General features: G+C 35.8%; 1 protein-coding gene across 1 annotated transcript in view; it reads left to right on the forward strand.

Moving 5' to 3' along the window:
* MCM9 (minichromosome maintenance 9 homologous recombination repair factor) overlaps positions 1 to 18,807 on the forward strand; it is a 238,252-nt gene that overhangs the window by 10,424 nt on the left and 209,021 nt on the right. Inside the window, exons 4-7 of the mRNA XM_053712159.1 lie at positions 1,897 to 1,978; positions 2,896 to 3,096; positions 3,899 to 4,024; positions 5,102 to 5,221. Of these exons, the coding sequence (XP_053568134.1) occupies positions 1,897 to 1,978; positions 2,896 to 3,096; positions 3,899 to 4,024; positions 5,102 to 5,221 (529 nt within the window). The remainder of the gene's footprint in view (positions 1 to 1,896; positions 1,979 to 2,895; positions 3,097 to 3,898; positions 4,025 to 5,101; positions 5,222 to 18,807) is intronic.

Genomic DNA, 18,807 nt, shown 5'->3' on the forward strand with positions numbered 1-18,807 from the left:
TTTGAGTTTTTAACTTGGGTAACCAATTCTCCTGAGGGTCATTAATGAGAGTGGTATTGTGTACTGATTCAAATGTTTGTATTTCTACCCTTACCTTACCTAGAATAATGGTAACCTCCTCTATGACTAGCAATATAAGGTCAAGGGAGCATTTGTTCAATATGAAACACCATTTTTTTCTGAATTCAGGGTTATCTCTTCCAATTGTGGGTATATTGTGCACCCTAAAACCCCTAGGTATATGACCTACTCTGTAATAATCTGATAAATAGCTCCCATGTAGGGCTAGATCTACTTCCCTTTTCTTTAATTTCAGCAAACTGTAATACAGGTTAACAGGAGTCTCACCCACTGATTTAGAGATGGGTGCAAATAGGATCCGGTTTGCATCATCTGTGGTGTACGAAGCGGTACCTGTCTGTGCAGCCATTGCCTGAGTAGTCATGTCTTCCACTTGGATATCCAATTCGGGAGGGGAACTCCCATCCTGCACCAGTTATGACATCTTGTTACTGTGGAGGAATGTAACTGAAAAGCAATGTTAGAGAGAATGGTAAAGTCCCAACTCAGGTAGCTACGAATAAAAAAAAAAACACAAGAAGAGGCACTAACAGTTATAATCCCAAAATGTAGTTAGGAGATGGTAAAGTCCCAGTTCACTTAGCTGTAAGTTAAACTGTTTAGAAGTTTGTATGGAGAAGAGTAATGGCACAAACAAAGGCAATCCCAAAAGAGGTTAGAGATGCAGGATCAACAGGTCAAAAGCGGGGGTTGTCGTCTGGTCATACGAAAATAATATACATCTTCCAGCTTAACCCACCAATTGCCGACAGCCTGGGTGCAAAGATATGGCAAAATACAGGAACAGACGTTTGCACTCACAGGTCTTTTTTCAAACTTTTAATGTGCAACGTTTTCGGGGTATTATAACCCCATCATCAGCATACAACAGTGACAATAATCAAACATTTTATAGTGTTTTACAACCAAAGTGTACCAATCACAAACCTCACATCTCCCCCAGCTTTCGCGGTGAAATTATCGGCAGTGGAACGCAAAATGCGTTCCACCGTCTTGGCTAATACCGGAAGTTTGAAACGTCACTTCCGGTTTAGTGCAACTTACGAATTTTATGCATTTACATCACAGATCTCAAGAGACTCAAAAAACCTGATTAGCTTCCAGGTAATATACATCATGTGTCGGTGTGGAGTGATAAGTGCTTAAAACTATCAACATTGTTAATATACTCCATTTATCGTGTCAAACGTCTGTTCCTGTATTTTGCCATATCTTTGCACCCAGGCTGTCGGCAATTGGTGGGTTAAGCTGGAAGATGTATATTATATATATATATATACATATACATACACACACACACATACTGTATATATTTATATATATATATATATATATATATATATATATATTTACAATCTGCTGCCCTTCGCTGAGCTAGGTTGTCATGCCCTGTCTCAAGGCATGAGAACGAGGTTCCCATTGGAGCCTATGGAAGCACACTCTATTGAACGCAAAGCTTCCATGCAATGCGAATGCGAGGTTGCGTTCAAATTGTGGGCCTCTTCAAATACCAGCGCACAATTGCGTGAGCAGATGTTACAGGTGGAGCGCAAATATCACACTCGCGAAAGCGCAATTTTGCGCTCCCCTAGTAATCTAGTCCTAAATAAGTAAAAAAAACAAATATTGAAACAGAATGCTACAGAAATTTGACCACAATAATTAATGTAAAATTGAAATGTTAAGATGTAAAAAAAAAAGTACCTAAAACATAAGATTTATACAGAACACTGTTTTAGTGTTGCATTCTGATGCACATTGTAAACGGCTACCTTATTTTGCACATAAATTCATTGAATGTTGCTTTGCATGCAGGTTCAGAGGCTGTCAGTAGGAAGCATCCCTCGATCAATGATGGTGATTCTAGAAGATGATCTGGTTGACAGCTGCAAATCTGGTATCATACTAAATTAATTTGTTTTTGCTAGGAAGCCTTAGTTTGGCCTCTTTCCCTGTTATGGAAAGGATTTTACTCATGGGTACACAACTGTTTGTCCTGGGACCCCAGTCATCCCTTCCTGTGTTTTTTCATGGATAGTCTTGATTAGTTGTTAAAAAAAAGTCAGACACTATTTTTTTTAACTATATCTAGTTCCTGAAAATGGGAAATAGTGATTTCAGGTTAAACACACTGATGTCTGAAGTGGATTTGTTGTTTGCAATTTCTTTAAACCTGATTTTGATGATTCCTTATGAATCCTATCTTTGTAGCTGTGAAGATGCTCTCTCGCCTCTCTTATAAAAGTATATGTATCTGAGTTATCTGAATATGAATCATGTAGCTTATATGATTACAATTTAAACATTCTGTAGTAAACTTACTGATGAGAAAAATGCAATATTTTCTCTTGTCACATATATATGTGAAGTATAAACACGCCCTACTGCTGGAAAACATATATGAAAAGAAAATGCTCAACTAGTATCCTTGGAAGGAGACAATCTAATAACTCCTTTTGTGCTGTCTGTATATTTTTTAAATTATAAACAAACATAATTAGTTATAACAGACATTACCACTAATTTATGAATGATAGTGTCATGTGATATATATTTTCCTATTTTGTAATTTGTAACAGTCACCCTATAGAATATGCATTATAGTTTCCCTATATAACACATCACTGTCTCATTTAAATAAAATATCTTCAAGAGTAATTCTGTTTATTTAGTGGTGGTGATCTTCACACTAGATCAGGGACGCATACGAACAATCATTTTTAAAAGCACATTTATTGGTAATTTATTTAAAATTTGATCAGCTAATTTCCTGTTTTAGGAGCTGGGTGTTCTAACCATATTGATATTTTGTAGGTGATGATGTTACAGTGTATGGTGTGGTGATGCAACGGTGGAAGCCTCTGTATATTGATGCTCGGTGTGACCTTGAGATCGTCCTCAAGGCTAACTATATTGCAGTGAATAATGAGCAGCTTTGTGGAGTCATAATCAATGAAGAAGTTCGCAAAGAATATGAAGACTTCTGGGAGAGATTTAAGAATAATCCCTTAGCAGGTATCCTTTTACTAGAGACAGCACAGTAAATTGCGCTGGGACACAAATTCTTAAAAAGACATTAACAGACAAAAAAAAAATCTTTCAAACATTGCATGTTTTTTATTTTTTTGAGTGTAAATGAAAACTAGATGTGTGCATTTGGAGGGTTCGTTGCTGCATTTATTCTTGTGCAACAGCAACACTCTAAAATCTGTGCAAATCCAGATTTTAGTGCATTGAACGAAACCTCTGAATTCACGTGTCTACTGTAAACTTCAATACATAGGACACATTGGAGAATATTAACATATAGAATTGGTAAACATATAAAATATAGCAAGGTTTTCAGAAACATTCCATCTTTGCTAATTTTAATGTGGAAATTGTACTCATAAATTGTATTGCTTCTTAGTCTTGTTGATGGAGAGCACCTTTTTGCTTATAGAGCGTCTGAGTAGAAATTTGTATCTGACTAGTTATACACTTTAGATATATTGATTCCCTTTTAGGGATACCTTTTTATTTTCCATTTTTTTTATTTACTTTATGTGTATCTTAGTTATATTGTCATAAAGAGATAATAATGTGACATTGAACCCTCCTTTTAAACAAAGTTGTCTGTATCTCTGAGTAAAGTTTTCATGTGCTCTTGAACATTTTTTTTTTGTAGTATCTTTTAATACCTATGTAAAGAAAAATAATTTTGCCTTGTTGGAAATGTAAAATATATACATTTTATGAAACTTTATAAATAAATGATCATATATTTTTTTTTTATTTGTTTCAGTATTGCTTAACTATTTCCTTGTTATTTTAACAGGAAGGAATGAAATTCTTGCCAGCTTATGCCCGCAGGTATTTGGCATGTTTGTAGTTAAGTTGGCGGTGGCCATGGTGCTGGCTGGTGGTGTGCAAAGAATCGACTCTGCTGGAACTAGAGTCAGAGGTCAGTATGTGCTGAGTAACAAAGCTATGTCAAAGTGTAAATCAAATAATTATTATTACACTTATCTGAGAAAGCACAGTGCTTAGTAGCTTTATCCATGGTTTACTTCCTACTTAGGATGCAGTCTTTTTTTTTTCCAAAACAGTTTTTATTGGTTTTCCATATAGATATTACAATAGTACAAAGGGCTTCCACTAAACATTTCATACAGTGATTCAATGGGTCTGTATTTCTCAGCCCATTATTTAGTGTCCTTTGCCATCTCGTTATGAGATTGAGTAAGCAGAGTTCTTGCGTGGAAAAAAGGGATATTAGGGGGAAACCTAAGAGTTGGGTTTTAACATAGAGAGGAAAAAATAACTTGTCAAACCATAACATGAAAATAATAATAACAACTGGAAACTGAATATTGTATTTATAAGGTGGGAAAGCCACTTACTTACATTGTGCCATAGGAGTTTAGCTGTTTACTTGGCAGTGGTCTGAATGTCTATCTTATCTCAAAGTCAGGTCCTAGCCTTAGTCCGAATGTCTCCCAATTGGGATGCAGTCTTTTTAACCCATAGGTGCCTCTCACAGTGCTACTCTTAATTATATTAGTGTGACATGTCCAGAGGGATCATTTTTTCCCCCAAAATAAGTCAGATTCTCCTCTGAATATGCCTGTTTGTATGCTTTGGTTAATTGGACCTTCTAAATGAGGAGGAGCTGAATCTTTCAAACCTACCTTCTGTTCCCATATGCATAGGTTAGAACATACGTCTGGGGTCAGACACAACTGCGTGCCACCTTAGAAATGTATTTTGTATGGGATCAACCTGTTATGTTACTGGAGTCTCCTGTGATAAGGGCACACATTGGCTAAAAAGGCAGCACTGTGTTTGAGCATTGTCATACAAAACAAGCTACTGAGCTGCATTTGTTGTCATTTTTCCATCACAGGTTTTTGTTACATCTTTCTAGTTATATAAAATTTTTAGAAAACGTCTGCGTTTAATTTTCTCTACTTATATTCTGCTGTTTTGGTACTTTTTCCCCCTATATGCAAATATTCATCATCGTTTTGAACTTCCATAGGTGAGTCTCATCTTCTGCTAGTGGGAGACCCTGGAACTGGTAAATCACAATTTCTGAAATATGCTGTAAAGATTTCTCCAAGGTCAGTGCTTACTGCTGGCATCGGCTCCACAAGTGCAGGTACGTGGAAGTATCTGTGTGAATGTGATAACTACTGCATTGTTGTGGGTCATTTTGGAGTTATGTTGGACGTTCCTTAAAAAAAAATACAAATATTTATTCTAAAGTATCTGAAATAACGATGACCTTAATATTTTTTGATTGTGTGTTAAGATATTTATCAAATATTTCCTGTATATGTAACAAAAAACGATTTGTTGCAGGACAAAGCAGAAGTTAGCTTTAAAAACAACAGATTTTCGTAAAGCAAATGTGCACGTGTTTAAAAGATGGAAGTACAGTGTTGAAGTGGTAATAGGAGACAATAGAGTTTTGTTAAGGACTAAGTGTTCTTCGCTACAGTATTCTCATTTTTTAAATATTGAAGAAAATTCTAATTTGTTTTATAATGTGATGAAGGTTTAGCAACATGATTGGATAGATGTAAGTTTAAAGTGAAACAGCTTTCACTTTGGCAACCAAATTGTCACCTAGTCTAGTTACTGTTAGTTATCATACAAACAGTAATTTGGTTAAAGGGACAGTATACTTTAAATGTTTTATTGTTTTAAAAGATAGATTACCCCTTTATTACCCATTCCCCAGTTTTGCATAATCAACACTGTTATATAAATATACTTTTTACTTCTGTGATTACCTGGTTTCTAAGCCTCTGCAGACTGTCCCCTTATCTCAGTTCTTTTGACAGACATTCATTTTAGCTAATCAGTGCTGACTCCTAAATAACTCTATATACACAATAGAAGGCTCCTTCACCCAGCGCACAGGCAGCTGTTAAATTCACAAGAGGAGTAGTATAGCATAAGTACCATCACAAGTTCTGTTCAAGAGACACAATACCTTTTATCCGTGACAAGCCTTCTGCATACACTTAGCTGTGGCTCCCAGTCCGGTCAGTCTCCTACCACAAAGTTCCTCCTCCCGTCGTCTTGACAACGAAGTAAGCACAGAGAGAGGCAAAATTTCAAAGCACCGCTTCAGCGTGTCCTGCAAACCGCCATACAGACTTCCTTTTAGTCTGACAAATAAACAATACAAAAAGAAGGCGAGGCAGGACAAAAAGGGCTTAAAAGTTAAAGCGTAGCTTTTATTGCCAACACCATGGATAAAAGAAAATTAGCAGCAAAAATAAAAAGCAGTAATGTCAGAGTGGGCTTGGACAGCAGCAGTCTAACATGTTTCGGCTCCTGCCTTACTCATAGACTGTGCTGTCTCAAGCTCACAGCCTGCTTAAATCAAACAATCACTCTGACATAGATTGCTAACAGCCAACATAATTAACTGTTACAATGCTGGACAAGAAAAGCGTGCACAAACATGCATATCCTTTACAAAGTAGTTAACAATTAAGTACAAAACTTAGGCTACCAAATAACCCCTAATAATGCATTAGTTAGTAGTGACAATATGAAAAATAGTCAACAACGTAAATATTACTAAATATTACTCTAAGAAATGCATTAAACCATGTGCTTATAACAAAAGAAATACATAGCACACAAAGACAATGTGAACTAAATGTATCTAAGTACATAACTCGCAACAAATGAGATGCAATATATCTATAAAAGGGACCCACTGAATGTGAAAGAAATCCCCAAACATACATTTCCTTAACAAAGTAATTAACATTTACAAAAACAATACTTGGCTACCGTCTAAACATTAATAATGTTTGTGCACGCTTTTCTTGTTCTTGTCCAGCATTGTAACAGTTAATTATGTTGGCTGTTAGCAATCTATGTCAGAGTGATTTATTGATTTAAAGGGACACTGTACCCAAATTTTTTCTTTCGTGATTCAGATAGAGCATGACATTTTAAGCAACTTTCTAATTTACTCCTATTATCAAATTTTCTTCATTCTCTTGGAATCTTTATTTGAAATGCAAGAATGTAAGTTTAGATGCCGGCCCATTTTTGGTGAACAACCTAGGTTGTCCTTGCTGATTGGTGGATAAATTCATCCACCAATCAAAAACTGCTGTCCAGAGTTCTGAACCAAGAAAAAAGCTTAGATGCCTTCTTTTTTATATAAAGATAGCAAGAGAATGAAGAAAAATTGAAAATATGAGTAAATTAGAAAGTTGCTTAAAATTGCATGCTCTATCTGAATCACAAAAGAAACATTTTTGGTTCAGTGTCCCTTTAAGCAGGCTGTGAGCTTGAGACAGCACAGTCTATGAGTAAGGCAGGAGCCGAAACATGTTAGACTGCTGCTGTCCAAGCTCACTCTGACATTACTGCTTTTTATTTTTGCTGCTAATTTTCTTTTATCCATGGTGTTGGCAATAAAAGCTACGTTTTAACTTTAAGCCCTTTTTGTCCTGCCTCGCCTTCTTTTTGTATTGTTTCCTAAATAACTCTACGGGAGTCAGCACAATGTTATCTATATGACACACATGAACTAGCTATGTCTAATTGTGAAAAACTATGAAAATGCACTTAGATAAGAAGCAGCACTGTAAGATGGTAGAGTTTGCATATTATATTCTACATGCCTACTTTGTAAAAACAAATAAATGAAAATACAAGAGTTAATAAAGCCATGGAACCTGACCAATGGCATTATGAATTCTTATATTTCCCAAGGACATGGCAAATCTAATTTCTTAATATTAAAACATTTACTCACAACTACAGATATCTGGTATAATACCCCACACCCAGTGGAGACAGACAGCCTCTTTACACATAAGTTACAACATCATCCTGCACTCTGTTTACCCCTTTATCTAAATAATCATGTTGAGGAAACACAAATCTTCACACATTCCCGTGAAACCTTTCCCAAAGCTCTGACCATAAAACTACAACACATCAGATGTTCAAGCATTATATATGTCATTATTCATTGCATATACCTTACCCTGTATAGAGTATATACATATAACTGAGCTCTATTTGTACATCAGAATGCCTGATGAAGGGACTTCAGTATACTGTTACTTAGCTATTGACGGAATCACCTGTATATGGCCTTTGTTATTTTCTTACCAAAAGATATTTACGTTCTTTGAATACACTGGCTAAAACGGTACTGCCCTCTTTCTAGATATATATTAACCTAATCTATTAGGGCCCAATACAAGCATTTAAACTTTCCAATTTTATTTATCATCAAATTTGCTTTGCTCTCTTGGTATTTTTTGTGGAAAGCTAAACCTAGGTAGGCTCATAAGCTAATTTCTAAGCCATTGAACTGCCTCTTGGTGCATTTTGACAGTTTTTCACAGTTAGACAGTGCTAGTTCATGAGTGCCATATAGATCACATTGTGCTCACTCTCATGGAGTTATTTACGAGTCAGCACTGATTGGCTATAATGCATGTCTGTCAAAAGAACTGAGATAAGGAGGCAGTCTGCAGAGGCGTAGATACAAGGTAATCACAGAGATAAAAAGTATATTAATATAACTGTTGGTTATGCAAAACTGGGGTATGGCTGTTAAAGGGATTATCTATCTTTTTAAACGATAACAATTCTGGAGTAGACTGTCCCTTTCAGAGTAAATCTCTGTTTGGGTCTGGGATGGATGCTATTATTGCCACAATCACAGGGGTAAGGGAGTTATTCTGCCTCAGGATAAGAAATCTAAGGGTAAGCCTAGGTCTGCACAGCATTTCTAAAGGTGCGGTCCCCATACCAGACCAGGGATTGTCTTTTTAAACAATAAAAATGTTGGCGTAGACTGTCCCTTTAACTTGATCTACTAAGTACTGTTGTAGTTATAATATGACTTAAAGGGATACTGAACCCAATTTTATGATGCAGATAGCGCATGATTCAAGTAGAGCATGCAATTTTAAGCAACTTTCTAATTTACTCATATCAATTTTTCTTTGTTCTCTTGGTATCTTTATTTCAAAAAGCAGGAATGTAAGCTTACGAGCCGGACCATCTTTGGTTCATCACCTGGGTTCAGCTTGCTGATTGGTGGCTAAATCAGCAAGCGCTATCCAGGGTGCTGAACCAAAAATGGGCCGGCCCATAAGCTTAAATTCCTGCCTTTTCAAATAAAGATACCAAGAGAATGAAGAAAAATTGCTAATATGAGTAAATTACAAAGTTGCTTAAAATTGCATGCTCTATTTGAATCATGAAAAAAATTGGGTTCAGTATCCCTTTAAGAGTATTGAGGATTGTGTATCCTGTGATCCTGTTTACTTCTGCCTGTTCTTGCTATGGTAGTAAGCTTGCTAATTCTGAGGTTTGGTTGTCATTTTTCTAATGTGTAACTGAGCTTGGGCCCACATACGACTGGTTGAGGGTGAGTATGACAGCATATGGTGGTTGAGGGTGAGTATGACAGCATATGGTGGTTGAGGGTGAGTATGACAGCATATGGTGGTTGCAGGTAAGTATGACAGCATATGGTGGTTGCGGGTGAGTATGACAGCATATGGTGGTTGAGGGTGAGTATGACAGCATATGGTGGTTGAGGGTGAGTATGACAGCATATGGTGGTTGCTCTGTTTCCGTTTGGATCAGGTTGTCATATTCCTTCTTAACATATATAAAGCTTTCAATTCTCAGTAATATCTGCAGTTTTTGTGGTACTAAAAGCTGTTGAATCCTAAGGGGCATAATAGTCGAAAATGACATGCTCTAATTTGTTAAAGCATGTCACTTTAAGACTATCGACCATACACTACTGTGTGTTTAACCCCTGCACAACTCATATGTGCAGCTAGTGCTTTTAATTGGATCAGTGGTAGTTTCCACTCTGGACCAGCAGTGCTCCACAGGTCCCAGGCGCACTTCTACTCTGTGTTAACTAGGGATGCACCGAAATTTTCGGCCGCAGAAAGTTTCGGCCGAAAATAGCATTTTTTGTTATTTCGTTTTTCGTTTTTTTTGCCTTTTATTTTCGGCAAAATTATTGTGTAGCATATTTTAAATTTGATGCCAGCCTAGAGCTGCTGTTTGAGTTCATTACTTGACTTACTGTTTTGCATATAATAATAGTTTTCTAGGACTATACTTTATTTTAATAATTGGTAACAAAACAAAAACGGTTAAATCTGATTCTGTTACGCAGAACTAAATAAAGAATAATACTTAGCGATGCACCAAAATTTGGGCCGCCGAAAATGTGCAATTGCAATTTCAGCCTAAAGAGGACCAAAATGGCTAAAAATGTACAGCCCTCCCCTGTTCTATTGAGTTACATGTTTATCCTTAGCATAAGGTGAGCAGCACAGCACTGGCATGGTACACAGAGCACACACATAAGTACCATTACATGATGATATTTGAAACCAGCAGAGAAGGAAACCAAAGTTCTGAATAGTGAATACAAATATCAAAGGAGGATAAGTAACATGTTTATAAACACTTGATATTATCAGAAACAGCCCTAAGCACACACAGTGAATATCTTTAAGCCTTATATACAGTGCTCATACATCAGCCTCTTGTGCGTAGACATTCTATTCGCCTGAGGCAAATGTGAGTGCACACTTTATAAGCATAAGCCCCAAGCTCGCACACAGTTGGTACAAATTAGCACCCACCAGACAGTGTACACAAAAAAGCACAGTATCTTCTATAACCACCGTGCACATAAGGTCATAGCTAAGTCCGGTAGTCCTGGTGATAGGCAGACTCCATTCGGGGCTCCGGACATATAATGTGATGGGTCAGTGTGAGACATGAACTAGGCGGAGATACGATGAGAGACGATCAGGTGCAACCACGCCCATCGCAACGATAACTACAACCAAAAACAAAACGCATGTCTACCTCGTATTGTTGTCTGGCTATAACCACGCTCTCCCTTATAGAGCTCCAGTTTCACTGCAGATCACGCCCTACTGTACAAGTAACCATGTCCATTTGTTGGAGCTTTCCCGCCTACAAGCTCTCTCAGCTACACACACACACACTGTAGTTAAAAAAGAAAAAAACAATTTCGGTTTCGTTTCGGTTTTCGGCCAGGATCATCCTGAATTTTCGGTATCGGTTTCGGTCCAGAATTTTCATTTCGGTGCATCCCTAGACTGTTAACCACTTTTCAGGGGTTAAACACACAGCAGTGTGGAGTCAATAGTCTTCAGATTGTTCGACTATTTTGGCCCCTAAGTAATTTGATGGGTATTTTTGTTGTTTTTTAGATTACAGAATTACATTTTCAGTTTTGCAAAACTTTTATATTGTAATTTACCATTATAGGCCCAAATTAGAAGTTGCGCCAATGCTGGTGCGGTACACGATAGGCAGTATTGCTGTATTGCACTAAAATTAGTGCACAACTTGATATTACAAATTCATGGTAAAACCAGAGAAGGTTTAGTGTGGCCAACATCACTCTAGCAAACCCATTACTTTCAATGGAGATTGTGACTGCACTAAATATTGCTAATACTACAAGTTAACGTCATAACGGTTTGTAGCTCCTGTGCCCCCTCCATTATTTTTTTTGTTATGGATCCGGTTGGGGGATGTGCCTAGCACCTCAGGCACTTCCCCAGGATCCAATCAGCATGGAGGGGGTGTATTGATTGTCCCCTGTAACACTGTAACAGCCAATGAGTGGAATCATTGGCTGTTACAGGTGTATCCACTTCCTCTCTTCCCTCAGTGCAATCTAAGAGAGAGAGGAAGACAGCTTAGCGTTTGTGGTGTGCTGTAGAAAGCTAGCGAGGGAAAAAAATATAAATACAAAAAAAAAAAATATATTTTTGCTGCTGATCACAGAGCTGCTACTGTGATCAGCCTAATATATTTTTGGTTAGCCTGTTAGGGCTTTGATCAGTGCTGATCAAAAACGTTTTGGGTTTATTAGTGGGGGGTTGCAAATATATATATATATATATATATATATATATATATATATATATATATATATTTTAATCTTATTATTTTTTTTATTTTATTTTTTTGCTGCTGATCACTGAGCTGCTACTGTGATCAGCCTAATATCACAGTGATCAGCCTAATATCACAGTGATCAGCCTGTCAGGGCTTTGATCAGTGCCTATAAGTTTATTTCTGGGGATCATTTAGTCATTGTTAACCCCTTCCCTGCTGTTTCCAATCACTACCCTTCCCAGTGCTTTTCTGTTTTTTTTTTGTTTATAAAAAAAAATAAATATATATATATATATATATATATATAAAAAAAAGAAATAACAAAAAATCTGAGGGAATAGGGTGGGTGGGAATAGGTGGGTGGTAATTGGGAGGTGGTAATTGGGGTGGTTTAGTGGGATTTTGGGGGAGGTGAAGTGGGAATTTGTATTGAAAAAAATCCCTTATGGCACGCTATCTAGCAGAAGAGGCTTATGCCATTCTTGCTGAAGATTCAGGGAGTGAAACTCTCTCTGCTCTGTCTGACAGCGCAACCCTTACGGCATCAGATATAGAGCCCCTGAGTGATACATCTAATGCTGGTGCTCCCTGCCCGCCACCTAAAAGGAGGCATTTCACAAATGAACACAATTGGCTACCCCCAAATTTTACTGCCCCATAAATGCCAGAGTTTACAGAGACTCCTGGCATCACAATATATTTAACCGCCAGAGAGATCTAACATCACGACTCACCTAGCAAACCCAGTCACTAAAGGGAATCAAACAGCGGCATATATTTAACCGCAGTAATCTCCAACGTATAAAGTGTCATCAGACGGATACACTAAAGGGAATCAAATAGCGGCATATATTTAACCGCAGTATTCTCCAACGTAAAAAGTGTCATCACACGGATACACTTTAAGGTACTTTAAAGCACAATTAATACAGCACTAACAGCACTAATATAATATAGTGAACCATCACGTATACCCGGCCAAAACTGTAAGGTTAAAGCGTTTAGAAAACCAGGACTATTAGAAGCACATTGCTAAAATATATACAGATTGAATGTCAATAACATTGTAAACCTACCAATGTAAATTGGCCTTTACTGTGGAAACACGCAACTCTTAACGCATATACCTACGTTTTAATATCTTTTTATCATCATTCTATTTACTTTTAACTTGATATTGTATATTTTATATTTTTTTTAAAAGTATCATTAGACACCGGTGTCAATAATATGAAAAGTGTATACATATATATATATTTTATGACTAAATAAAATTGTTTTATACATAACCAGCATATTGGCTTTTATTTATGTAAGGAGTATATTATTAATACATAGTCACACAAATAGAATACTCGAAATTAATAGCAATTGTAGTAATTAAAACGTAGCAATTTGGGCTAAATAGAATCACAGCAATACTCACATAACGAAGAATATAAAGATATTTACAACCAACATTGGGATAGTAACACGTCGTTACAGGGAATCAGCATTGATTTGCGCCACCTACCCTCACCTCAGCTCATTTCTATAAAACATTGGGATAAAGTTTTATAAGGTGTGCATTGATCCCCTCCTTACTTACAGTCTAACCACTATCCCAAACGTACATACATTATTTTATCCCAAGACTGTTAAGAAAGGTTCACCAAAGTTATAAACTTCGGAAGTATGGACATATTTAATACTAGGAATAACATTCTTGATGATATTTCAAATAAAATTGACCCCATGAACTCAAATTTTAATAAAATAGATTATATAAATGAGAAAGACACTATAAGCGAATTAGAAAATATTCTATTTAAGGAAATAAAACAAAAATTGGAGTTAGCTTTCTTAAATAAATACATAAAAGAAAATATGGTCCCTAGGGGACTACGACTTAAAAAAGATTGCACGTTCGAACTAAACGAAGAACATAGTAAAGAGTGGTTTGACATTCTGGAAACAGCTTCCCTTAAACTTATAACAGTAATTATAAAATCAAGAGAAATAACTTCACAGGAATTAGGGATCAAAATTCAAAATTATAAAGAAAAATTGGAACATACAGATCTAACAGATTCTTTAAACACAAAACAACAAGAAATAGCTAAAAAAACTAGGTGAATTGAACAAAGACATAATAGAAGTAAAATGGAAAAAATTCAATAGAGACATTGAGGACTATAAAAGACAAACAGATAATAACAATGAAGAAACACAACCTAATCACAGATTACTTTTTAGTAATAATAAAAAATTCATTAATGAACCAGAGACAGGGAACATGCAGGTTGAGCAACAAAACACAGGAAAGACCTTGAATCAAACACGAAATGATAGCAACTATAACTATCATAGATACCACAATCATAACAAAGGAAATTACATAAATAGATTCCAAAGACCAAGTAATTACTATAATCAATACCGAAACTGGGACAATGATAGAAATAGAAATTACAGACGTGACAACTATAGACATAACGAATACACTTATAATGAATATAGACATAGCAATAGAGAATTACAACAAGGAAGAAGGAACACGGGACATTCACACAAGGAAGATAATAGACACAACACGGAAGAGGAATATACACAAGAACACAGAAACTATATACAGCACGATTACCAAAATTCAAATAATTACCAAAATTCAAATAGAAATCACCACTACAGAAATAACTATAGAGATGCTAATGAGCACCAATACAATAGAAATGAACAGTATAGAGGTGAAAACAGAGACTCACATTTTAACAAATATGAACACTACCAAGATGAGAATAGAGATTCACATTTTCAAAATCATAGAAACCATGGGGAAAGAAGATTTGAAAACCACAATTATGACAATTACAATCACAATCACACTTGGAGAAATCAAAATAAAGAAAAACTAGATAGGGAAACACCAAAGGAAAATTTTAAGAGACCACAATCACCGAAAACAAAAGAAAATTTCAAAAAACAGAGCACCACCACACATCCACCAGAAAGAAATTTAGAACACCAAAACAGATACAGTGCACTAAGTCAGGAAGAAGAAGCTAGAACTCCCACTACATCCACCAAAACAATAAACCATAGATCTTTTTTAGAAGAAGGCCCAAACCAAACACACGACCCACCGAAAGGAAAAAGAAGATTAGAGGAAACAGAGGAAGGGGAGGGAGATTCAAAAAAAGCAACGAAGAAATCAAAATAGAACCTAAAGGTATCTTTAATTTGAGTAAATTAACACTAAATGACAAACAAAAAACAATACTCAACAAAGGTCTATCATTTGCCCCGTCCTGTAAAATCAACAAATTTGAAACCCTGATTAATGTGAATCAATTCACAAGAAAATTAGCCCTAAAAAGTATTTTTTGAAAAATCCTCTGGAAAATAGCAGTAACTACACATCAAAATACATTCACACCAATTTCAAACAAAAATCCACTTTTAACCCCACTCAAGAAAAAGGTAGTATGATTGAAACATTTGAGAAAAAGGTAAAAGAGGATATTGAAAAACTAGAAGAAAATAAAGAGCTTAAATGGAATTTAAGTAAAAATGAAAATGAGGTTCTAAAAGAGCTTAAAGAGAACAAAAACATCACTATAAAACAAGCTGATAAAGGGGGGGGAGTTGTCATTATGGACACAGAAAATTACCTTAAAGAAGCCGACAGATTATTAGGGGACAAAACCACATACAATAAATTAACAGGTAACCCTATAGAGCAAATGAGAAAGAATTTAGAAAAAATGATCCTCTCAGCAAAAGACAAAGGCATAATAAATAACCAAGAACTCAATTTTATTTTGATAGAACATCCCAGAACTCCAGTCTTTTATTTCCTGCCGAAAATCCACAAGGATTTAACCAACCCCCCAGGACGGCCCATAATATCAGGAATAAACTCACTGACATCAAACCTATCTCAATACACTGACTTCTTTCTTCAAAAATATGTCAAAAACATACCTTCTCACTTAAGAGACACTAAGCATTTCCTGAATCTAATTGATCATATCAATTGGAAAGAAAACTACATCCTAGTTACTTGCGTTGTAAGTAGCTTATACACATGCATAGACCATTCAAAAGGCTTAGAAGCCACAAATTCCTTTTTAACGAAAGACAGCGAAATGGAAAAACCCCAAAAAGAATTTATATTGCAGTGTATGGAATTCATACTCAGAAATAACTATTTTTCTTTCAACGGAAGTCATTATATACAAAAAAGAGGAACAGCTATGGGCACGAGATTCGCACCCAGTTACGCTAATTTATTTGTAGGACATTTTGAGGAGCAATTTTTATCGAACACTCCGTGGGGTGCGAATCTCGTGCTCTATAAACGGTTCATAGATGACATATTCATCATTTGGAGAGGAGATGAGGAACTATTAGAAGAGTTCATACTAGACTTTAATAATAACGACTTCGGTTTAAAGTTTACACATGAACATAACAAAACTAAAATCAGCTTTTTAGACATAGAGATAGCCATAATAAATAACGAAATCACCACAACGACTTTCTTTAAGAAAGTAGATGCAAATAGCTACATTGACTATAAAAGTTGCCACCATGCAAAATGGAAGAATAATATACCTAAAGGGCAGTACTCGAGAATAAGAAGGAATTGCACCAAAGTAACTGACTACGACACACAAGCTGAAATTTTAGACAAAAGATTTGCTGAAAAGGGATATCACCCTAAAATTCTAGTAGACACAAAAAAACAAGTCAGATCAATAGATAGAAAGGCCCTTCTGGAGGATAAAAATAACACGATGAAACATGAGGACAGAGACCCTTATCACATTCCATTCATCACCACATATTCCAGCCAATACAAACAGATAGAAAACATTATAAAGAAACACTGGCATCTTGCAAAAAGTGACCCTATCCTTGGAAAAAGATTAAAACAACATCCAGATATTATATTTCGAAAAGCCACCAGTCTGAAAAATATCCTAGCACCTAGCGAGTACAAACAACAAAAAAATCACACTATCCAACGAGACCTTAATAATGAAACCATATCTGTTTTTTTCCCATGCCATGAGTGTAAATCTTGTAAACACAGTACCAAATCTAAATCAGTCAGATCAACTGTGACAAATAAAGAAGTAAAAATAAATGACATTATCAGATGCACGGATAACAATATCATATATCTAATAGAATGCACTTGCAAACTTCAATACTTAGGCCAAACGAGCAGAAAGTTGAAGGACAGGATGAGAGAACACATCCTAAGTATTGAAAAAGAAAGAGATAACACAAAACTATACGCACACTTCAAAACAACTTCTACACCAAGAAGCCAAATTAATATTCGAAATGGGTACTCTACACCCAAAAGGTCTAAATAGTGAAATGGACTTAAACGCCATCCTGTAGCACACCCCAAACCAAATTATCTATGGAAAATAAGACTTTAATTACTTCCGTATCACGCAATAGGTATATATAAAACACATCAAGGAACAATCAAATTCAAAATTCCAATGATTATTAATTTATTAGACACACGAAATAATATATCAAGACACTTCCTAATAGTCCAGACGCAAAGTCAAAGATGTACCAGTTCATCGCTATACGTCCCAATACTCCAAACCTGAAGTTAATGATGTACCAGTTTTACAATCGAACAACGGTTTTAGTTAGGGATATATATATGTTAGAGTCCGTCAACGAAGTAAAAAGTTACAAATTTGAAATTTTAAAATTTTAGGTGTTGTAACTTCTGATCTACAAATTCAGGATTTGTAAAATCTGTATAAGATAATAAAATAACTATCCACACCATAGAATAATTTGTCGATCTATTACCACAAACTAGAATAATTTGTCGATATTATCAATTTTATTTAAATTTTACCTATAATCAGAGTTTATGCTAATAAAGATTTTTACGCCTAAACACATATAGTTAAAATCAACAAACTAGCGCACAGCCATAAATATCTGGGGAACGTAATAACACACTCCAAAGTGTGCACAATATAAAAAATGAATACTCACATACGACAAAGTATAAACATCTGAAAAACATGTTTGTATGAAAAATTACCCAGAATCAAGTCTTGATATATGATTAATAACATACTCCTCATAGCCATGTTGCAATATTGTGCACAATAAGAAATGAATAATCACAAATGATAAAGTACAAATATCTGAAAAGTATGTCTGTAAGATAATTTACCCAGAATCAAGTCTTGTTGAATGTTAAAATCTTCAAATTCACAAACTAACTAAAAGTGAAAATTACAATAACATCTTACTGGCAGTTTAACAGTTAACCGAAACAGGTATAAATAGCAGGCCAATCTACCCATCAGGTATCTTGAGAAAGGCTTTGAAGCCGAAACGCGTTGATACCCGAGCACCCTCACACGGATTTGCAGGACACAAGAAGAGCGCTTCCATCCAAACATCAAAGAACAAAAGCCGGACCGGTCACTGACCGACAGTAAACGGAGGCAAAAGATATAAGGAGGGTGGTGCATATAAAACATACACCACACTCCTAGGGGGCGCTAACAATAAGCAGCAAACAGTAAGCAGATATATACAGATAATTAAGAGAATATACAATAAACCTAGCACACTTATATCAGATTATTAGAGATGATATGCTCACAAGTGGACCCAGATGATATTAGTATAATCAAATAACAAAAATGTCCACACAAAGAATAATCCAAAAGAAAGAAGGCAGCTCTCTGTCATAGGACGGTCATCCTGGTGTGGCGTGATCTATACTTTTATTTT

Source organism: Bombina bombina, chromosome 4 (assembly GCF_027579735.1).
Source record: "Bombina bombina isolate aBomBom1 chromosome 4, aBomBom1.pri, whole genome shotgun sequence".
Taxonomy (NCBI): Eukaryota; Metazoa; Chordata; class Amphibia; order Anura; family Bombinatoridae; genus Bombina; species Bombina bombina.